This window comes from Macaca thibetana, chromosome 6 (genome assembly GCF_024542745.1).
Source record: "Macaca thibetana thibetana isolate TM-01 chromosome 6, ASM2454274v1, whole genome shotgun sequence".
NCBI lineage: Eukaryota > Metazoa > Chordata > Mammalia > Primates > Cercopithecidae > Macaca > Macaca thibetana.
In genome coordinates, this window is record NC_065583.1 from 165,618,721 (window position 1) to 165,642,864 (window position 24,144).

The 24,144-nt window shown below is 41.6% G+C and overlaps 2 protein-coding genes across 6 annotated transcripts in view; both read left to right on the top strand.

Moving 5' to 3' along the window:
- The window catches only part of CTNND2 (catenin delta 2), a 935,738-nt gene that overhangs the window by 792,766 nt on the left and 118,828 nt on the right, over nucleotides 1-24,144 (top strand). For all 4 annotated transcript variants that reach the window (XM_050794061.1, XM_050794059.1, XM_050794060.1 and 1 more), the window contains 2 exons: nucleotides 5,252-5,437; nucleotides 18,145-18,318. In XM_050794061.1, the coding sequence (XP_050650018.1) occupies nucleotides 5,252-5,437; nucleotides 18,145-18,318 (360 nt within the window). The remainder of the gene's footprint in view (nucleotides 1-5,251; nucleotides 5,438-18,144; nucleotides 18,319-24,144) is intronic.
- Nucleotides 1-24,144, top strand: part of DAP (death associated protein) — an 840,643-nt gene that overhangs the window by 401,435 nt on the left and 415,064 nt on the right. The window lies entirely within an intron of this gene.

Consider the following 24,144-nt stretch of genomic DNA (forward strand, 5'->3'; position numbering starts at 1 on the left):
CCAGAATAGAATTGGATGGGCTTCTCCAGTGTTTGAGCTATTTTATTTAGTCTTCAATAAGTTTGATTCATTCATATAAGTTTGTAATTTCATAATATGCTGTTATAAACACAAACTTTACCAATAGTCATAAAGTAATGCAGGTAATAAATGTGATTTCTTAATAAGGATTTCTCAAGAGCCACCCTTATTGACATTTTGGGGTGAATTATTCTTTGTCATGGGACTATCTTGTGCACTGCAGGGTGCGTAGCAGCCTCCCGGGCTTCTGCCCACTGGATACCAGTAGCAGCCCCCATCCCCACCCCAGTAACAAACAACAATGTCTCCAGACATTGCCACATGTCCTGCAGGGAGCAAAATTGGCCCTGGTTATGAACCGTGGCCTTAATCCTATGGTTCTCATTCTGATTCTTTATTAGAATTGCCTTTGAAGTGTTCATGTAAATACATCTGCCCAGACCCTATTGCAGTCCTCTGAACCCAACTGTCTAACTCTGGTCACAAATTTTTGTACCTTTAAAAGTTCATCAGGTAATTTGATGTACATCTTAGATTAAGAACCTGCCATGGTAGATAGAGCTTTAATATGACTCTCTAATTGGGAATCTGGTATAATGTAATTTAGTTACAAAGTTAGATAAAGAGCAGATAAACCTGTTTCTATCCATGTAGTCATTAATTGGTTGTGTCTATAAGTTAGCAAAGCACTTCCCAACCCTGACTACACATTAGAGTTACCAAGAAATTTAGAAAATCACTGATGCCTGAGCCGTACTCCCCGAAGATCTGAATGCAAGGTGCCTCTGGGACGTCAGCCCTTTGAGTACTAGTTCACCCCCATCATGAGCACCGCTTCTCATCTTTTAACTTCTGCTCAGCTGGGTTCACATCCATTCCCTGACTGTGTGTTTTTAGTTTCAGAGATGAACATAATGTAACAAAGAGTAAGCATTCCCCTTTCACAGAGCCCTTACATGACCAATTTAGACCATTTAGTATCATCGACAGGAAAATTAAATTCCTAAACAAATGTCCAGTCAAGATGTCTTGAATATTTAGAAATGCTTGTTAGCATAACAGACACGTGCATTTTCAAGGGGCTCCTGAAAGTAAATCACTGAAGCGGCAATGCTCAGCATCGTCATATTCAGAGTGGTGAAAGAGTGAGTCACTGGGAGACTATACCTTTTACTGTGATGGCTACGAAAAGAGCTTTGATACTAGCTGGACCGTGCAGCAGAAAATAAGAGTCAACAGCCTCATGCTTCGGTTAAGTGCGGTCACCAGCACCAAAGGTTAAGGCATCCTTCAGAAGCCGTGGTTCAAGAACCAACATGGCACAAACATCTTCTTTCTGTCAGATGACCAGATTCGTAAAACACTGGGAGACCTTGTACGTCATCTTTTCTAATGTCCACATTTTCCCCCAAAGAGGAAGTTGAAATAATTGGGAGTATTCAGGGCCGGAGTCAGAAAACCCAGATATACCTGGTGGAGTAAGAAGAGCCCTGAGCTGGCATCAAGACAGTGCCAGTGGACTGTGCCATCTCCACCTCCCACTGGCTGGAGCACCATATCCAAGTGACCTCAACTCTGTGACAAGGAGCATACTCATAGCTGAATGCCAAGGCTGTCGAAAGGATCAGATGTGATCAGCTACTCAGTAGGCGATTCTTTGGCTGGATTGTGCTGTTGAGTTTTAACGTATTATTATGGTACCATCATTTTCCACTCAGCCCTCTGCTTGGCCGCTTTTGAGCTTTCACAATAACAACTTGAGGGTGAGGGGGCCGAATGAGTACATCTTTTTAAGGCCCAAGAAGTTAAAACATAAAAGAGCCTGGATTCCCTACAAGCTTGTGGCTCTGGTCCTATAACTGGTCCAGTGTGTTGACAGGATGACATATGGTAGAGCACTCTACAACTTCCAAATTAACCCTTTCCAAGAGAAAATAAGGAACCAAAATGACCCTGGTAACCAAAAACAACTGCTGAAAGCGCTGTTGACAGCAATGGATGTCCCAAGCAAAGCTACTGGCTGCCACCCTCCTGCTAGGCTCCCAAGTCTTTTGTCTTCTCTTTCTTCTCATCTCCTTAGAGAAAAGCTCTTGAATTAAGTAACTCCCAAACCAACCCAGACTGCAAAACTCCAGGAGGCTTAAATGAAAGATAAATGTGGTCCCTGTGACCTTCCTTCCCCCATTCCTCCCTCCCCACCCACCCCCATCCCTACTTTCTCTCCTCCTAGCTTCTTCCCAAATCATCTCCCCAGCTGCAGCTCGATTATAAAGCATTTTTCACAACTGCAGATTTATTCCCCAGTAGTCATTTGTTAAACAGAGGAACAGCGATGCCTCCGGGGAAGACGAACAGTGGGATGAGAAAGAAGTTTATTCTCCCAAGTCTTTGATGTAAGAAAAATCAGTTTGAGCCGATTTAAAAATCATTCTGACTTATGCCATAACATTTTCCTTTCAATGAGAGTCGTTTCTCTCTTTCATGCATTGCCCTGAGTTTACCCGCTTTCATGCCAGTCCACGTTTTGATGCTGAGAGGATGCTTGGAATAGAAAATCAGGTTGACTCAGAGCCTGTGGGATTAGCAGCCCATGACACCTTGAAAAGCTGACAAGAAAGGTCTGGAATGACAGAGGCTCCAGAGATGTTTTCTGAAAACTGGTTTTCCTCGTAGATTTTCACGCCCTCGGTAATAAGTACAGGACACCCGCTACCTTTCACCAGATTCCAGCCAGTGGAGGGAAGCTGTGCAGGACTGCGATCCCAGCAGCCCCGGCCCATTCCAGTCCCACCCCAGGACTGCAGAGAAGCAGCTCAGTCTGGTGGGAGGTACTCACAGCTTTAGCTGTCCTCGCCTTCACCTGTACAATGGAATTGTATTATGTGCCTTCGCGGCTGGCTGTTACGTAGCAGGTGCCTGAAAAAATGATAGCCAACTTGGTAAGATTCTTCAAATAAAACTTGGCTCAGTTTATTTTTTTTTCCCGTGATAATTTTGCCACTTTTAAAAATTGGATATTTTTCCCCTCTTTCCATGGTTCCTGGAGTCAAAAGGTCAGCTTTGTCTTAACCAGCAAATGTTTTCTGCAAAAGGTCAGAGAATAAATATTCTTGGTGTTGTGGGCCATACTGTCTCAGTCACAGCCATGTAATTCTGCATTGTACCATGAAAGCAGCTACAGATCATTCATAAACAAATGGGCCTGGGTGTCCTCCAGGAAAACAACCTGTCATGCACAACCAGCTGTGGGCTGCATCGGACCCCTGGGCGGCAGTTTGCTCACCCCTCTTCTCAGCAATCACAAGTTATTACAGCTGGTATTTTAGCAAATACTTTTGAGCAGACACTATTCAAAAAGCTGTATCTATGAACTTATTAACCCTCACTGTTGCCCTGTACATGATACTGTTTTTGTTGTTGTTGTTGTTGTTTTTCTCAAAAAGGAGTCTCACTCTGTCACCCAGGCCGGAGTGCAGTGGCACAATCTCGGCTCACTGCAAGCTCCGCCTCCTGGGTTCACACCATTCTTTTGCCTCAGCCTCCCGAGTAGCTGGGACTACCGGCACCCGCCACCACACCTGGCTAATTTTTGTATTTTTAGCAGAGACAGGGTTTCACCTTGTGAGCCAGGATGGTCTCGATCTCCTGACCTCGTGATCCGCCCACCTCAGCCTCCCAAAGTGCTGGGATTACAGGCGTGAGCCACTGCGCCCGGCCTGTACATGATACTGTTAATATGACCCTCTATTTACAAATAAGAAAATAGAAGCACAGAAAGATTAAGCACTTTGCCCAAGGCCCCACAGCTTGTGAAATGGTGGGCCCAGGATCATAAGCCAAGCCGGCAGCCCTAGATCACATGCTCTGGACCTCTGCACTGTACTGTCTCCTGCCATTGTTAATGATACAAACCTTTGAAGAGCATTTGCTGTGCCCCTGCTTTCTTCCCAGTACTTGTGTGCTGTGTTACTTTCCTGCTGCTGTTGTAACCAATGACCACAAACTTGGTGGCTGAACCCAATGCAGGTTTATGATCTTATAGCTCTAGAGACCAGGGGTCTGAAATGGGTCTCACTGGGAAAAACTTAAAATGTGGTAAGGTCTGCGTTCCTTCTTGAGGCTCTTGGGGAGAATTTATTTCCTTCCCTATTCCAGTATCTAGACCCTGCCCACATACCTTGGCTTGTGGCGCCTTCCACCATCTTCAGATCCGGCCATGGCCAGCCACATCGTTCTCACATCACATCACTGTGACTCTCCTGCTTTCCTCTTTAATGTACAGGCCCCTTGTGATGACACAGGCCCACCCAAACAATCCAGATAACCTCCCCATGTGACAAGCAGCTGATTAGCTTAACAACTCCCACCTCCTCCCAACCGCGTGACCTAACATATTCGCAGGTTCCAGAGATTAAGATGTAGACCTTGTGGGAGGGCCATTATTCTGCCTACCACACACATACTTTAGCTCACCTAATGCACAAGCAACCTAAGATGTGGGTCCCGTTATGACCATTTTTCAGAGGGGTACACCGTGTCCCAGAGATGTGCAGTGCATTGTCCAAAGTCCCACATCTAAATCGGACACCTAGGGCTCTACAGGTGTGCAGCTCCACAACAGGTGGCCTTAACCACTGTTTAACCTTTTGGCTAAGGAAACATGAGTGTCAGGCATCTCAAAAAAATGTAGACTACAAATATTTATGCCCCCAGATGATCACAGCCCCTCACTTTCCTGGGATAACCCTGGTTTGCACCTGTGGCCTTGACACTCAGAAAATGCTCTGGTGGGCAGTAAATGTGTCCCCCACCAGAGCTGACCGAAATTCTAAGTCTTTGACTCCTCATTATCTGATCCCCAATCCCCAGCCGGGGAGTCAGAGGTGGGGCACCGTGTGTTAGTGGATGATATTTGGGATCTCTCATGGTTGTATATTCTTCCCTTCTCACAGGTGAATTTCACTCAACAATAACAGATGTTTATAGAAGTAACTATTGCTGATAAGTCATTTCTTTGTGGGGGAGAAAAGGTCCTAAGACCTTTCCAAGTTTCTCTGATTGTTTTCCACTGTGGCTGTCAGGGGAGCTTTCAGCAGCTGTCAGCTAAACACTTCCAAAGAGAAATGTGTCCGTGGAGAAAGACGCCTTTCCAGGTGGAAGGATGGAGTGCTGAGTGCTAGTTTTATTCATGCCTTCCTCTGTTTCCCCCTTTTCTTTTTGGGTTCTGCAGACCGTTGAAAACTGTGTGTGCATTTTAAGGAACCTCTCGTACCGGCTGGCGGCAGAAACGTCTCAGGGACAGCACATGGGCACGGACGAGCTGGACGGGCTACTCTGTGGCGAGGCCAATGGCAAGGACGCTGAGAGCTCTGGTTGCTGGGGCAAGAAGAAGAAGAAAAAGAAATCCCAAGATCAGGTGATGCGGGCTGCTTGCAGCTGCATGCAATTATCCCCTTCCCTAATTGCAACTTTAATATTTCCTCAATATATAGAGTATGAGCCCTGCATTTTCATCAGGAGGTAAAATCACTAATGCATCTGCACAGCTTTCCTGTGGGAATTTCACAGCTGAGACGGTGGGACATGAAATGACTTCCCCCACATCTCGCAGTTCAGCCAAGATAGGAAATTACCTAAAAAACGAAAAAAGACACCCAAGGCCCTAAAAAACGAAAAAAGACACCCGAGGCCCTAGCAGGCTCTGACATTCCACCTCTGAGCAGGCGCTGTGTTAATTCACACATTTTCTTAGGGCATTGTCGGAGCTGGGTTTGGCGCCATCCAGGTGACGGGGATGGGTGGAATAGGAGATGTGGTAAAAGAAGGGAAACAGAGAGAGAGACAGGGAGACCAAAGATCTAACGTGTATGTAATCGCTGGTCTTGAAGCGTTTGGATTTTCAGTCATGTCCCATTGGAAATGGGGGTAACAGAGAATTCACAGCCCTTCCACAGGATGGCATTAGAAGCTTGGCCATGGGGGACGATTCAGATGAATTCAGAACAGTATTCAGCCGGAGCTGGAGGCCTCTTGAGAACAGAATGGCCCTCACCTGCTGCAACTGGTAGTAGGTTCCCCTGCAGCAAAACGAAGACCGCTAGGCAGCAACTCACAACCCTCATGCATCAGAACAGCCTCTGCCCCTGTCCCGGGCTGCTCCTGAGAGAACAAACCCCTCACCACAGGCCCCACCAGGACAGGGAGCGATGGGAGGACAAAGCATCCCCACCTTTGCTAACACTGGAACAGAGGTTAACTTCAGGGCCTGGAAACTGATTTATCTCATCAAGGAGATTACAGAGAGTTCTAGATTTGCAGATGTAAAGATGGTGGATATCATTTGTCCCCTGGAATCTCTACTACATATCAAGTCAGGTTTTTAAAGAGTATTTAGAGATTAGAGAAAATATACAATACAAGTAAAGTGGAAAAAAGCAATATAGAAACAGGTATGTACATAAATATAGGTATAGATGGTACAGATATAGTCTGGCCAGTTTTGTATGATATGTCTCTTATGCAAATACAAAATGCTATCTGCATGTACAAAATGTGTGTGTTTCTTGAAAAAGCAGAGTAAGATCCAGGAGAAGATAATGATCGATTCTTTTTGTACTTCTGTATTTATAAATTTTCTACAATGGAAATTACATTTGTAATCTTTGCAAATGGCCTTTAAAAACTAATGTTCGTAAAGGCACGAAGTTCATGTATGCTTATAAAAGTGTATGGTTTTTTTCAGAGAAATTTATACCTCAATGAAAGGCGTAAGAGATTTTGGAAAATGAAAGGTTATCTAGTCTCCAACACAGACATTCCAGGACAGAGTAGCCAAATATTATAACAAGAATAAAAGTGATACAAATAATCATTGGTTTAATGATGGCCTCTAGAGCTTTTTCTAGCCCAGAAATTTGTGTTGACCCTTGACTTTGGCATTGGTATTCTTGACCTTTAAAAGACACTATAATATTTTGCATGTCAAATTTACCTGTAAGAAAAATCTCAGAAAGTTTTTTTTAAAAATCCCCATAGGGATAATTCAATAAAATATATGATACAAAAATATGTTGCGTGCATGCCCTTAGTTCAAGACATGGTTCCTCTTGAACCATATGAGAAGTATCAGACTTCTAGGCCATTCTAGTCTAGAAGTACCAGACTGTGAGCTCCCGTGTGCAGAAGCATTTCACACTCTGTGCTTCATATTCTGGTCTAAGAGGTCCTTGCCAACTCATCCACTTCTGAATCTGCTCTGTGCCTGTTGCTGAATTCTAAGGAATTGCTAGTTCCTCTAGTCCATTTTGGGCAAAACCTCCCATGAAACAGTCTGCATGTCATCTGCCAAGAAGGTACATCTCCCCCAGCAGGACCCTCCCTGCCCTCAGCAGGGCTTTGTGCCAGCAGCCTGTCACTGCAGGGTTGGTAGGGGGAATCCAAAGATTAGGGTCCAGGGAAATAGGAGGAAACAAAATGGATTCATTTACATTTTGCACCTTTTGTAGCAATAAGCATTTTTTAGTTTTTCACCTTGGTCTATGGCCAGCGATCCTGTGATGGTGTCCTGAGGTGGGTACTGTTTTGATGTGATTTGGAGGTGACGGGACATTGTCCTCCACCAGCTGCTGGCCAGGTCAGACCTTCTTCAAGATGCTCATGGTGTGAGATTGACCGTGTGCAGAGGGCCACTGAGAAAAACCAAAACTAAATAAGCAGGATCTGCTGGAATTCAAAACCTCCCTTTTTAGCTTATAAATTAATTTAAAGTTATTTAATTCAAATGGGTAAAAAAATATGTATCTATCCACATGGGTGAGGAGACAAACCTATCCATTCCAACAGGATTCTGATCCACTCTTTTTATCTGGTAGGTCTTCTTTCATGATAATCTTTGTTTCACAACTGAGTATGCTGTAGTCAATTTAAGAGGAAATATGTTTGCTCTTTTTCACGTCTTTCTTAAGTTGTAGATGCCAAATGCATAGATGACTGGAAGATTCACCTGTGATATACAGGGTGCTATTTTATGCATAAAAGCAATAGGAATGGGATTCTGTGTAAAACTTCAGTGCTCCCTTGTTTTTCCCATGATGAAAGGTATGTCTTGGAAGAGCTTTCAAGGCCTCTTGTCCTCACACTTTCCTGGCCTGTCTGAGGATCCCACAGACCAGCCTCTAGGCTTCTGTCCATGCTGTTCCCCTGCCTGGCCCTCCCATTCCTCCCTTTCACCACTCACTACTTGGAGAATAATCATTCAAGAGCAGATGAAACATCTCCTCCGTCTTTCCAAATCTTCTTTCAAGTAAACAATTGCTCCCTAATCTACTTCTCCATAATTTTATTTAAACTTCTCTGCTAGTTATTATCATATTATGGGTTAAGTATAGCAACTGATCCCCAAAGAGAGCGAATTTTCTGGGGCAAAGGACTGTGTGGGTCTTATTTCAGTCTGTGACTTCTAGCCCAATGCCTGGCCCCAGTTACACTGTGGCCTGTGGTGGCCCCTAGCTCTTGCTGTGGGTTTCATTGTAGGTGGATGCTCATAACTGTGACTTTTCCCAGACTCATCGGTTTCTTTCCTGGTGAGACTTTGCCCCTAAGGGCCGCTGTGAGCCAAACGTCTTCCGCAGTCCTCCCTCCCTGTGTTTTGAGCTGTTCCCCAGTCTCTCATGACAGTGCTGCATTTATCTTATTGTTAGTCAGTATTCTGAATCTGCAATCGCCACCAAAACGAATGCACCATCTAAATTACTATTATCATCTAAGAACTTAAGTTAATATGCAACAAAGGTGTATGCATGTGTGTCACAGTATCCCAGGAGAAGCAGGACTTTTGATCCTGCCAGACTAAACAAATTATTTGCACTGAAGGTATTATGAGATATCACGAAATGCTATCACCTACAAGGTTTTCTTGGATTTTCAGGATATCGGTATTGGCCACCACTTCTTCAACAGCCTCACACGTTGCCTGCTGTGTCATTTGGATGCTCTTGACCCAAAAGTGAGACTCTATCGCTAAACAAACAGCATGCATGTCCCAAAGCACAAACATGAATTTTATTAGTAGTTAAAATGACCACAATGGAGATTTGAACTTTAAATAACAGTTTCTTCTCATTTCAGACAAAATAGATATTAATGATAAATATCTAGGTATACACGTACACACTTAACATGTAAATAATATGTGAGTAAAATAGCACTAAGCTCCAAGAAGAAAATAATACCCACACCTTCAGCACGCCTCCTCCTAGAGAGATTCACAATTACAACTTACATCTCGGCATATATCCTTTCAGATGTTTTTCTGTTAGAGGCCATATCAGACAGCAAAATTCATAAGGTCTTATAGTCAGTAAGTGTATTTTCACTGATACAGAACTCCAGTCTCTTGAGTCTTCAGAAGTCAGGCTCCTTGTATTTTATGGGGCTCTCATCTTCAGGGTGCTGCCTTCCTCCTCATGGTCAAGAGTCTGGCTCTTCACATCCATAGTTCAGGAGTGGAAATGGGGGGAAGAAGACAGGAGTACCCTTTCCTTTAGGGCCCCACCCAGAAGCTGCACACATCACTGTTACATCCCTGTGGCCGCGACTGACTCCATAGTGGCACCAGAGCTGCGAGGGAGGCTGGGAATTGTAGTCTTTTGTGACAACCATGACCCTAGGTGAACCTTGGGCATACTCTTAATAAAGAAAAAAGGCATGTAGTGGCCTATTCAGGGTGTGCAGGGAGTCGGGGGCTCTCTATCCTTGTGGGGAGGGGTCTCTTACCAGTGAAATCGTGTAGCATTGTCTGCACATGGTAATGAACAAAAACCCAACTTGTATTCATTTCATTGCCTGTACATTCCCTGCAAAGACTGCAGTCTCTTACTACCTGCCCCCGGGTGACAGCCCGCACTGCCCACCTTGGCACACCACTGATGGGCAGGAAGATGTAGGCACAAGTCTGCTCTGTGTCCCTTTGCTGACCGCTTTATGACAGCTTATCATTTGACACAGACTGACATTTTTCCTTGCCAGTAAGCAGTTCTTCACACTGGAATGCGGAAGAGCTACTGTGCATTCCATGGTAGAGGAATACCACGATGTGGCGAACCAATCCCCTATTCCTAGAAAATCAGGTTGCTTCCAAGTTTGTACTAATGTAAACTGTAATCAACATCTGTGTAGTTAAATCTCACCTACCCCCTTAATCACTTCTTAAGAATGAATTCTTAGAAGTGAAATAGCTAGACCAAAATGCATGCTTTTAAGACTTTCAATACACAAACCATAATTTATCTTAATCACTCTAAATGTCAGTGACAGTTTCTGTTCATGGACTTGATTTTTTATTATCACTTCACGGATCTGCTCCTCACGACATTTCGATGCTCCTAGGCTTCCATTTCCTAATATCACGGGTGGTTTTTCTTTCTTTCCAGACAGTTTTCATTTTCTCATTAGTAACCATACTCTTTCTTTTGCCGCTTAATACCATTTCCGTTCTAACCATCTGCTTCTTTCAGCTGCTGCCCGTTCCTCTTGGCTGGTTCGAGTACAGTCTCCCTCGGCCTTCATCTCACCATATGCTGGGAACTTGTTGACTCAAGGCATGATATTTCATGTCCTGGAAGCAACATATCTCATGAGCCTGCAAAGATCACGGCTGTGCATTTCTGTGCAGCAACTCTCCTCTGCCATTATCCATGGATGAACCCGATTCTTCTACTTCTTTCTCACTTCTAGTAGAAAATATAGCCCATCACCTAAAAGTGCTGCTATTTTAGTTTCAGTGAGTTTATAGACTTAAAACTCTGTTTCAGGTGTCTTGTTTAGTTTTCTTTTATTATTATTATACTTCAAGTTCTAGGGTACATGTGCACAATGTGCAGGTTTGTTACATATGTATACATGTGCCATGTTGGTGTGCTGCACCCATTAACTCATCATTTACATTAGGTATATCTCCTAATGCTATCCCTCCCCCCTCCCCCCACCCCACGACAGGCCCCAGTGTGTGATGTTCCCCTTCCTGTGTCCAAGTGATCTCATTGTTCAATTCCCACCTATGAGTGAAAACATACGGTGTTTGGTTTTCTGTTCTTGCGATAGTTTGCTGAGAATGATGGTTTCCAGCTTCATCCACGTCCCTACAAAGGACATAAACTCATCCTTTTTTATGGCTGCATAGTATTCCATGGTGTATATGTGCCACCTTTTCTTAATCCAGTCTGTCATTGATGGACATTTGGGTTGGTTCTAAGTCTTTGCTGTTGTGAGTAGTGCCGCAATAAACATACGTGTGCATGTGTCTATCAATACTGTTTTACAACTTGACCGGGGGCTCTCGGCCTCGGCACTGGTCACATGTGGGGCAGCATGCCTCTGTGTTCCAGGGAGCTGGCCTGTGCATTGCAGGGTATTTTCCGGCCTCCCTGGACTCGACCCACTGGATGACAGTAGCACCTTCTGCCGCAGCCACGACAACCAAAAATGTCCCCAGATATTGCCGCTTGTCCCCCTGGGTGTTAAGATTGCCCTGCTTGAGACCATTGGACTGGATTGTCCTTTGCAGGACATATTTCTGAACATATAAATAAATAACCAAGACCACAGGATTATCTGAAGGAGGTTGGCACGTCAGGGACAAAGCCCCTTTAGAAGGTAGTAACAGGGACAGCCATGTCCCAGGTTTCCCGAGATGTGGATGGCAAATTAGGAGCAGAGAGAATTCTAGATGAGCATCAGTGATGCCCCAGTTGGTTCTATCACAGTGACTTGGGGAAGGGACGGGCAGGCCCAGTCATATGGAGCAACCTTGACAGCTGTCCTCTGTGGGGCACAGCACAGTGGCCGGCCTCGTGATGCCAGTCTGTGGAGTAGGCAGCATCACCAGCTTCGCTCCTGAGGGGTGTGTGCCCACCTGGCCCCGTGGCCCCCCACAGGAGGAGGTGCATCAGCAAGGCTATTCCTGAATCTCTTTTGCCCTAACGCTTTGTTCAGACAGCACCTCATCCTGCCTCTTTAATGTGGGTTTCGAATCTCTCAAATGCGAAGCCCCTCCTGTCTTTTGCGAGGAGAGCCTGGAAACAATGCAGTGCCACATAAGTACAGCTAATTAGCCATCAACTCTATCCCCTCTTTGCAGAGCCTCAGCCTCAGCCGCAGCTGAAGTCTTCTGAACAGCTCCTGGGGGATTCAGACACCCGCACTACCGTTTTCTTTGAAATTCCTAAGAATCGACACAAAGAATCATTTCTTTCTGGCTTTTTACAGTTAACTGGAGTTTTTGAATACCCATCACCTCTATCCTTCCGCCTTTAACCCCCCCAAAAGCTGGAAGTGGCCATGAAACACTATAAAGGCAAATTATGTAATAACTCTGCTGTTCAAAGCAAGCCAAGCAGGAGTGGCAGACGGTGGACGGACTTGGGTTTTGAATGTTGCTTTTTAAAGTACCTAGTGCTGGCTGCAGCTTAATTAAACCAAACCCTGCTTGAGAGAACAGTCTCTGACAGTTTACCTACTTAGAGTCATCTTCTCTTCCTACATTTTGCAATGTGTGACTTCCCCTGAGAGGAAAGAGTGGGATCTTAAAATCAGAATGTTTCTCTGATGCTGCAGCTCTGCTCCTTTTATCTTGCAGCATCTCTGGTCTGTTGTTTATTTCACCGAAATCTCTTAAAAAATGAAAGTGAGCCTGCACATATGTAATGACTGTGATGCTCCCTAATTGGTAGAGAAATCTAGGTAATAGAGATGCATTCCGCTGGTGAAGACAGCCTTTTCTGTTTATGTTCTGAAGATACGACTCAGCAGTAAACGGTCTTTTCTGCGCACAAACTTGATTGGCTGAGACTGAATGACGCCTGTGACAGGTGGGAAGAGGAGCTGTGTATTTTAGCACTCCTCCTGAAATGAAAATCCTTCTCCATACTCTCTGACTGCGCCTTGTTGGTGTCTCCTCAGTACCCAGCCCAGTGCATTGGAGATCAGAGACTAGGGCAGCTGTAGGATGGCTCACAAAGCCTTGTAAATTGTCTTATAATTCTTCTCATTCATTAGGGGGCTTTTATGAATGTGATAATTAGAGTACTCCTGTGACTCTCCCTAATTTAAAGAACCTCATGTTTACAAAGTCTCTTTGTTTTTAATATAGTATGTAACATCTTTGCTTTCAGGGTTTGTTGTTGTTGTTGTTTGTTTTTTGTTTTTGAGACAGAGTCTCGCTCTGTCACCCAGGCTGGAGTGCTATGGCGCCATCTCAGCTCACTGCAAACTCCACTTCCCGGGGTTCAAGTGATTCTCCTGCCTCAGTCTCCTGAGTAGCTGTACTTACAGGTGTGCACCATGACACCCAGCTAATTTTTGTATTTTTGTAGAGACAGGGTTTCACCATGTTGGCCAGGCTGGTCTCAAACTCCTGACCTCAAGCGACCCGCCTGCCTCAGCCTCCTAAAATGGTGGGATTATGGGCATGAGCCACTGTGCCCAGCCTACTTTCAGGTTTTTATCCCTAAGTTACGTCTTTCTCTTCATCTAAGGAGCAAATGGCTTCCAGTCTTTCAGTCTAAAACCCAACTGAGATAGAAATCTTTTAAATAGGCCCAGGGTGGTGGCTCACGCCTGTAATCCCAGCACTCTGGGAGGCCAAAGTGGGTGGATCACCTGAGGTCAGGAGTTCAAGACCGACCTGGCCAACATGGCGAAACCCCGTCTCTACTAAAATTACAAAAATTAGCTGGGCGTGATGGAGCACACCTGTAATCCCAGCTACTCAGGAGGCTGAAGCAGGAGAATTGCTCCAACCCAGGAGCCAGAGGTTGCAGTGAGCGAAGATCGCACCACTGCACTCCAGCCTGGGCAACAGAGTGAGACTTTGTCTCAAAAAATATATATATATTTTTTTTAAATATAATTTAAGCCCTGCATAGAAGCAAAAGTATTTAAAGCAAATCCAAAGAAAGGCTCTTTCCTTTTCCTTCTTTTTAACATGCACATTGAGCACATCCCCATGCAAATGTTATTTTCTTCCTAAGCAGACCTTTTCTACAGGGGCCATTATGTATACTCTGTGCTGATGGTGACCATATCAAAAAGCATAATGTCTAAATTTCAGCAGTCCCTTGACCTTCTATCTTGGGAAGCTTGATATCCTCTTTTTTTTTTTTTTTTTTTCCAAAAATTTTTGAGCATTACCTTCTTAATGAGAGCATACATATTTTCAATTCTATACAGTTTTAGAAATGGAATGACAGAAACTGTTGGCTGTTTTTTTATGGATATTAGTCATGCAGTCGTATATTTGAAGCCAGTAAAGAAAAGTGCTGATACGTTATTGAGTGAGGCACTATTTGGGGTGGCAAAAAGTGAATCTATTGGTTTGTTCTATGATCTATATACACTCACTGCTATTATGCCAGCCTGTCTCCAACAGAGCTCTAATTCTCAATTACTCAGTTTTCAAACACTCTGGTTATAGCCACCTTAATCCTTAGCTCTATGTACTCTAAATATGTGTGTAAAATTAGAAATTTCTGTAAGCAAGACAATTCATAAGAGGAGGTTTAATATTATGCTAGTAATATATTCTTTGGTCTATTTTCCTATTCAACAACATGTGAATGACTTGCACAAAGTGTAACTTGAACGTTTAAGTAATATCTGTAAGACTCAAGGGATGCTAGAACTTTTGCAAAATTTGTTTGTTAAAATATAACAGATGAAAATTAACTTGTTACACAGAATTGTGGAACATTTATGTAACTCTTAAACATAAGCAGTAAAATTCTGAGGAGGAAGGGACATTTTCATTGAAAATTTCCCCCAAGCTGGAACAAGATGAAACCCAGCAAAAAAACTTGTTTAAAACCACAAATGCCTCTCTCCTCATGCTATTTCTTTCACTTTCTCTATTCTGCTTAACTTTTAAACTGCATCCTGAGGAATGAAGACACACACACACACACACACACACACACACTTACACACACACTTATATGTGGTCATCATGCAAAAAAATCCTTTTCTGGCATTGCCACCACTGCTGTCCTGGAAATACTTTGTCTTCGTGTGCTCTTTCTTTATTATGTGGAAAGTTCTCTCTCCTGACTTGATGACATTTTGCTTCTTTATGTATTCTTTGCATATTTCAAGCTCTTAAAGAGTTTTTGGTGGTAGGTTCTCAAGATATTGTCCAAAACAAACACAGTTTGCACCAGATTTGTAAGTTTAGTCTTGTGTTCTTCAGGGCTAAATCACTGTGTGGTCACTGCTTCAATTATGTTACAGATTAAAGCCATTTGCTTGCCTTCAGATAATGTCCCATTTTTGTAGATATTTTAGGATAGAAGCACCTTATATTTAAATTTGTAAATAAAGTATTTCTACTTTGGTGAAAGAGTTGTATATCCCATGATTTTTCATGAATCTTCACATTCGAGCCTCAAAAGTTTGCATGTGCAGAACTGTCTCACCTGCATCAGTCTGATCATAACTTTACCATTGCCCTGCTGCCTTGTTGATGTTGATGAGCTAGACAAAATAGTGTCAAGCATGTTAACCGAAGTCTTACAGAAAACTTCCAGTCATTTTACAGCTGATAGAAATCTATTTTAATGGGCTTTTCCCCCTATTAACTTATGATACTTTTCTCCCTGTTAACTTAATAAAAGTTCGAATAAAGTACCCAGATAAAGGTCTGGCAGATACATTTACTGGCTTTGAGATAGTCCTTTTTCTTCAATATCAACGTGCTAAAATAGCCAAGAATCCCCTTTGAACTCCATCTCCAGTTGCCATCAAAGATTATCTGTGTTCACATCAGTTGTCCTTTTATTTCCTTCAGAGTCTCTCTGTAGCTATTAAGAAAGGATTGTAATAAAAGGTATTTAAGAGATACAGAGATGACATGTCAGAGCCTGCAGAAAATTTTCTACTGACTTAACCATTTATCCCACTTTATTGCACAGAAGTTAGAAAAGGAGAACAAGATGAAACCCAGCAAAACGTAACATGGCTACTTTTTCCTCTTTTTGTAATGAGCATGCAAATATTACTTCTCTGTACCTCTCACTGTTAGGTTAGCTCTTGCATGAGAGGAAAATCTATCCATGTTGAGTCGGAAGTTTCACATTTTTATTTTTCTGAACTTTATCAAATTTTTATATGAAAATATTGCTTTAAATTTTTAAGGAGATAGCAAGATATAAAATGAAATAAAAGAAATAATTTGCCATTTCTTGTTACTCTAGCAGATAGATTCACTACCCCAAGCTGGTCTCCTTTGAGAGGCCAGTATTGCTACTGCTTTGTCATTGAAACTGGCAAACCTACAGAATGACTGCTGTCTTTTTCTAGTGCCCACTTTCTATTCAGTGCAGCAAGCCAGGATCAAATAATGAACTAGGAGCAATGTGGCAAGGCTAGTTCACTTCCTTCTTTTTTTAATTTAAAGGAGATGTATTGGTTTTATTGATAGGCTGTTCACAGGTGCAAAGTCATCTTTGAATAGTTAGGAAGTGGCTTTGGTTAAAAGGACAGGAAGCTTCCCACGCTGAGTGTCCTTGTTACAAAGTTAAAATTGAGTGACATGTTCATTGAAAATGACCTTTAATGGGATGTCGTTCATCTCTGAGCTTGACCCTTGATTTAAACTAAGCTGTATCATTATTGAGGAAAAGAAGACGTGCAGTTTAGCTTATTTCAGGAAATAAATAATGAAGTTTTTGAAACTATTTGTATCAACAGCCATCTCTATCCACTTTTCTATTTTTATGTTGCAAGGATACAAAGTAAGCATGTATTTTCTTGCAGTAAAACTTTCAGAATTAAGGAACTTACATTCAGAAATATGGTTTTGTTTTTCATATTTATACACACACATATATACATGCATGTATATGTATGTACATAAAATATCTGCAAGTATGTTTAGCATGTGTCATTTACAGTGTATTTTTAAGTAATCATTCATAAACACTAATGAGATAAATATCTTCATTTTCTCACACTAAAATTATAAAGAAATTGTTTTATTTTACTGTGATTTTTCTCGGAACTGAATATGTGTATTTTTTTCTAAAAGCATAGCATCTTTCATTTCTAACTTGATTATACTCTTTATTTTCACAAAAGACAAAGCCTTTGTGTAATCAAAGATCAGAATCATTATTTTAATTTTTAGTATGTTTTAAATTGTAAGAGTAATAGAACAGGAAGTTTGAAATGTAGAGAAAAAGACATTGTATTAATAAATTTTTATGATAATTACAGGTGTTTTATGATGCATTTTACTTGGAATAATGTGCAAATCCCATACTACTTTGCATCCTGCTTTGATCATTTAAATTTTATTGTTATAATTTTTCCAAGTTGCTACATAGTCTTCATAAGTATCATTCTTAATGGTTGACTGGTATTCCTTTGTGCATGTAAGCCATAATTTCTAAATTATGGGTAATTAATTTTGAATTACACATTATCCTGTTATTCATTAGATTCAAATCAAAGCAAACTAAACTATCATGATTGCTCTAAGATCTAGATTTACCTATAGCTCATGTCAATGTGTCTAATAAACCATAGCAGTTTTCTCTCTTTTATCGATTTTGTCATTTGTTAGATGCAACAATAGAACCCAATTTGTATGTATGTAACAAATTATATAGGAGTTTATCACATTAACAATTATGCACAAGAAGTGAGGGCATTTAATTGTCGGTAACTGTTACGGAACACCTGTAGTATGCTTACTATAAAATATGCTACTTTGATCTTTATCCTTCTTCCAACCTGCTCAATCAAAATTAAAATTAATTCCTCTCTTCCCCTTCCTTCCTACAGCAACATGTTAGAATCATTCTTGGAGAGCTTATCCACTTCTTCTGCCAGTTACATTCTCTTGTGTGCATACGCCAACCTGCCCTCCACCCTCGATCCCAAGCTCTTGCTGGGCAGGAATGGCTTCCACTTTTAGTGATCCCTGGACTGCTGATGCAGTAGCCTCCGTGCAGTCTATGTTCGGCAAATGTGATAATGCTCTGCTTTTGTTTTCACCTGTAATGTTTGAGGAAGGCAATGTTGGGAAGCATAAAGATGTTAAAGATGTTTGCTCTCTTGTTTTTCTTCCGCCAGTGGGATGGAGTAGGACCTCTTCCAGACTGTGCTGAACCACCAAAAGGGATCCAGATGCTGTGGCACCCATCAATAGTCAAACCCTACCTCACACTGCTCTCTGAGTGCTCAAATCCAGACACGCTGGAAGGGGCGGCAGGCGCCCTGCAGAACTTGGCTGCAGGGAGCTGGAAGGTATGGCCAGTTCATTACAATAAAAAGAAATCTGGAGTTATGAGCAGCTCCTCAGATATCAATACAAGTCCGGTTTTGAGAAATGCAATTCTAATAAAGATTTCTAGGATGTTAGAGAAAAAAAACATTTATATTGAACTGTTTTACTTGGAAATGTATTCCTTTTAAAAATTCGTCTGAAAGGCTCAGGGGTCCTTAAAGATCGCTACAAACAGAGAGGACTAGATGTGATGATAGTCACTGAAGATGCTGTGAAATGTTTTTCATTCTATTCAGCTGAGCTACTTTGTTTTCAGTGGAGATTGTGACAGGTTAACATTTTTTCAAAGCACTGTCATTAACGGGTAAGGGAGTTAATACTCAAACAACTGTCAAACCCCATGTGAACACTTAGAATGTACCAGGTCCCAGTCCCAAAAGAAAAGAAAAGAACCCCTTACATTTTTAAAGCATGGGCTTACAGAGAAGAATAGTATTGTTGGCTGACTTTGGCAAAAGTGTTAAATAGATTATTGGAGAGGAGATTAGAATGGCCTTTTTCTCTGAGTCCTGAGAAACTGACACTGTTCCTGATTGATTTTCATAACACTCATTTTGGGCAAAAAGAGATTCAGCATAGCAAGCAATTCCTGAGTCTGGTCACCAGTGCGCTAACTTGCTTTGTTGCATAAAAAAGTGTGACCTCTTAGAAGAATGAGGGCGGGTGGGGAGAATACCAAGAGAGAAAGTTTGCACTTCTGTCATGCATGATCCATTCATTTCCTACCAAATCCTGGGGTGTGGCATATTCATCAATCACTCCTTTCCTTGACATTTATTTTCATCCAAACCATGTGAACATATACACACGGATACAGATAACGTTCAGAAGCTCAAAGCTGTAGATGTCACACACACACCACACCCTGGTCTCAACATTATGTAACTATACCCTTCCCTTTGCTTATTCCTTTGGATGTCTGCCTTCTTGTCATTCTCTCTCTGTCATCCTTTGTTTCCATTGCTGCAGTCCAAGCTACAGAACTTCCTTCTTTCTCAAGTGCCATCCCAGTTCATGGGCCCCAGGCCCTGACAATTCTTCCTACAGAGCTGGCTGCTGCCCTATGGCCAGACCCACTTCTTCTCTGAAGAGTCTTAGGAATGGACATAATTAGCCCTTTTCTACACCCTGCCCATAGGCAGCCCTAGAGCTATACACATCTCTTGCTTGCAACCAGAGATTGGTAGAGAAAAGCTTCAAAAGCAGAGTTGCACCAGGTAGACATCCGGAGCGTAGTCTTAAAGGAGGAGAAAGGAGATACTAATGGAAATCACTTCCTGGAACGAGGCCTTACATCTTAGGTCTCTCCAAATTTAGCGTGATCTAGGAAGCTTTGATTCACATCATAATTCAAACCGAGGCTCTACCTTTTCTGAGCATGGTGAGCCTGGGCAAACTACAGCACATCACTGTGTCTCAGATGTGTCATCTGCAGAGAAAATCAGGGCTGCCTCACTCTACATCATGTACATCAATGAGAACACGGGATGCAAGGATGGCAGCGAGATGTCATAGGCCAAAACACTGTATGTGCCCATGAGCACTCACATGCTCATGAGCTAAAAGCCCCTACCCAGCTCCCCTGCCATGCAGCACTAACTAGACGGGTACAGGGAAATGGGCTCTGGGCTTCAGGCATCAGCCTGGCTAAGACACAAAGATCTAGACGGTGGCAAATCAGGTGTGTCATCTTAAGATGTTGTTTCTCTCTGTCTCTCTCTCTCTCTCTCTCTCTCTCTCTCTCTCCCTCTCTCCCTCTCCCTCTCCCTCTCCCTCTCCCCCCCCCCACCCCATCTCTCTCTTCTTTCTCTCTTCCTTTACTTGTGTTTTTATCAATTATCACTTTCCTTGAGAAATACTTATGTCATTATCATGTAATCATAACAACTTAAAAGTGGAGAAATATCTTTGGGCTCCAGAAGATTTTGAGTTTAAGACTTCAACCTTTAAACTCTATATTCCATATGTTCAAAAAGTAGAAATAAGAAAAATATACAAAAGAACAAACTCAAGCTTCTAGAATTAAAATATAATGCCTCATATATACCATGGAATACTATGCAGCCATTAAAAAGGATGAGTTCATTACCTCTGCAGGGACGTGGATGGAGCTGGAAACCATCATTCTCAGCAAACTAACACAGGAACAGAAAACCAAATACCACATGTTCTCACTCATAAGTGGGAATTGAACAATGAGAACACATGGACACAGGGAGGGGAACATCACACACTGGGGCCTGGCAGGGATCGGGGGCTAGGAGAGGGATAGCATTAGGAGAAATACCTAATGTAGATAACGGTTGATGGGTGCAGCAAACCACCATGGCACGTGTATACCTATGTAACAAACCTGCACGTTCTGCACATGTATCCCAGAACTTAAAGTATAATAAATATAATATAATATACCTGAACAAAAACTATGTGGAAGGGGATTAACAGCAGATTATAAGATTACAGAATAAAAGATTAGTGAACTTGAAGACAGCAGTAGGAATGATCTAAAATGAAACACAAAGAAAAAAGAAGAAAAGACGTATAGTGCATCAGTGAGCTTCAAGTGACCTCATATGTGTGTAAATGGAGTCCTCAAATGAGAAGAGAAAGAGAACAGAAAAAATATTTTAAAAAATAATGGTTGAAAATTTTCCAAATCTAATGAAAACTATGAACTCACAAATCTAAGCAGCTCAAGGAGCCCCCAGCACAGAAAACATGAAGAAACAATACCAAGGTGTCTTTTAATCATATTGCTCAAAATTAGTAACAAAGAAAAAAGATCCTAAAAGCAGACAGATAAAAAGACATGTTAAAGTACAAAGAACTGCACCACATCTAAACACCAAATTTAAGGATCAGTGACACTAATCTTTCTTTCATACAGTGATTCCTTCTGAGCTGCTAAGACTGTCCTCTGGAAGAGAATTTGGTCTGTACGCCCCTTATGGGCAGACCAAGCCCCATTTATCTCTTTCTAGCCCACTGCCTACCCCTGTGCTTGGCTGAGAGAAGTAATTCAAATGTGAACATTTATCTCAACTGCTATCTGTCTACATGTCTTCCTTGAGGATCGCAGTGTTTTCTATTTATTAATGTCTACTAGTCAATAAGAATTTAGTAGCACATACTATGTTCCAGGCCATCCTCAGATGGTCACTTTTTATGATATTTTGATTCTTCGGTTCAGCTGGCAATATACTGTCAATACAATGTAAAACTGATAGAAAGAAGTTATGAGAGAACCATTTTCTTTTCAGTGTTCAGACTGAACAATGTTTTGCAGGTTGCAGAGTTCAGTAGCAAAGGGCCAGTTCTGCAGTTCCTACCGTGCTGAGATTTCTGTCTAAGTTTCCAAGTTCTGTGTCTCGGGGGCACCCAAATCAGCTGCAAGAACTGCTTAGATATGTGTGGGTCTTTAGGTGTGTAGAGTAAGAAAATGACGAGTTTAAAAAGAGTTTACTACTTTTATATTTTAAGATTCTCTTCTACTTTACATAATGGGAATTATGAAAAGCATGATAATTCTTAATATTTTCTGGCAGTAGCATCTTACTGTTTCTAGCACAATTAATCTGCATTAGTTCAGCACAGTTATCCCACATATCCAGAGGACATTTCTTTGGTAAATTTCTCTACTGCTAAGAGAGTAGAAACTACTAGGAAAAAGGCAGAAGGGTCTAGAATAGTCAAAGTCAGCATAACAGAAGCTGTTCTGTCTTAGACAAAGCTGAACAATGACGACCATAGATTTCCCAGTCCATATTGGACTTCAGTCAACATGTTGAAAAATGCAAGAACTGGCCAGTTGCGGTGGCTCACACCTGTAATCCCAGCAGTTTGGGAGGCCGAGGTGGATGGATCATGAGGTCAAGAGATCAAGATCATCCTGGCCCTGTCTCTTTTAAAAACACAAAAATTAGCTGGGCGTGGTGGCACGTGCCTGTAGTCCCAGCCGCTCAGGAGGCTGAGGCAGGAGAATCGCTTGAACCTGGGAGGTGGAGATTGCAGTGAGCTGAGATCACGCCACTGCACTCCAGCCTGGTGACAGAGTGAGACTCTATCTCAAAAAAAAAAAAAAAAGGAAGAACTCTTGTAAGCAGACACATAGACCATCATAAGGAGGGAGAGTAGATACTGTGGTGGCAAAGAGAGAAGACAGAGGAGTTAGAAAAACTGAGTTAAAGAATGCAAGAAAGAAAAACTGTCAGAGACCATTTAATGTCATGGCTGTTCCATCTATTCTGAGAGTCATAAAGTTGGCCCTCTCTCATCAAGAAACTGTTATTACTAATAATTTCAGAAGACAGAAAGCATTTGCGAAAGATTTCCATCCCAATGGTTAAAGTAGAATTTTGCCTCTTAGGATGTCAGTCTTGCTTATGAGAAGCACTGCTTCCCTAATAATTCTAGATAATGGGATAGTTCTCAGACATGACAAGGGGCTGCTAAGGAATATTTGGGAGTAGTTATAAATATATATATATATATATACACACACACACACACGCATAAGAAATTTCATATCAAAATACAGATACGCACATGGGGATCAGTCACATCATCATCTTTTGTATAATGTACTAATTTTCCATATTTCATGGGACAAGCAAGTGGACAATTCTCAAGGAAGATTTGAGAAGATTGTCATTAAGCCAAGCAATGATAAATTATTATAATTTCAAGAAGACAAAGGATGACTTGTCCAGAAACCAAGCAGATAAATGCTTACTTTTAAAAAGATGATTTCAGAAAAAAATCTTGAATTATTAAAAGATTGAGTTAGGATACACAACAGCATATAGTGTTACCGTCTGAACTCTAGAATTCAAAGAATGCATTTTTATAGCAACTGTTAAAATTTAGTGGTATTTCTTTAGTGTTCTTAACTTTTTATGACCCAACAAAAACAGAAATGTAGAGGTAAAATACTTTAATTTTGCACGGAGATGGCTTTTTATAGACCTCATCATCTAAAACAATAATTTCTCTTTATAGGAAGATCATGCACACTCTTTTTCTGTGACAAATTGACTAGCAAACTAGATATTCATAATGGCCCTAAACACTTTTTAAACTTTAAAACACTCATTACTTGGTTTATGAGCATCAGAAAAACATCATGTTATTATGGCAGAAGCAAAGTGATACATGTTTTTCATTGCCGACATGGGCTTCAGTTACCTTTTTCTCATTTATAGTATAATGATTTTGTTTGTTGCAGAATATTAAAACAATTGGATATAGTGCTTTGAAGATTTCCAAAATGTGAACGAATGTTCTTTTGACTCCCATTTATGGATTATTTCTATTGGACTTGAGCTTTATGAAAACCCAGGATTTGAACTGTAGAAATATATATCTGTGCTTGCTATGAAGTCAAACATTTTAAAATCTTTGTACACTCAGTTTTCCTCCTAAAGTGTGACTCTTTTCAAAGCATCTGTTATTTGCCATTTATTTTAAAAATAAGACAGAACAAGAGATACTTGGATGTTAATCTATTAATATTTAATGAGCTAACGTAATAGCAACATGGACTTAGTGAAGAAGGAAACAGAATCTCTGGCCATGTGGCCCAAATGAATAAAAAATTTAGGAGAACTGGGAAATTGGAGACTTGTCCTTAGAGAGAGAGATAACAGCCTTGAGAAAGACCCTGAATTTAACTTAGTAGGTAGTGTATCACATAAAAGTGAACCAGGGCAGATTAGTGGAGTCCATCAAATGCAAGTTAAGAATCATGGTTTATCGTGTAAGACAAAGTGACTTGTCTTTGTTCTAGT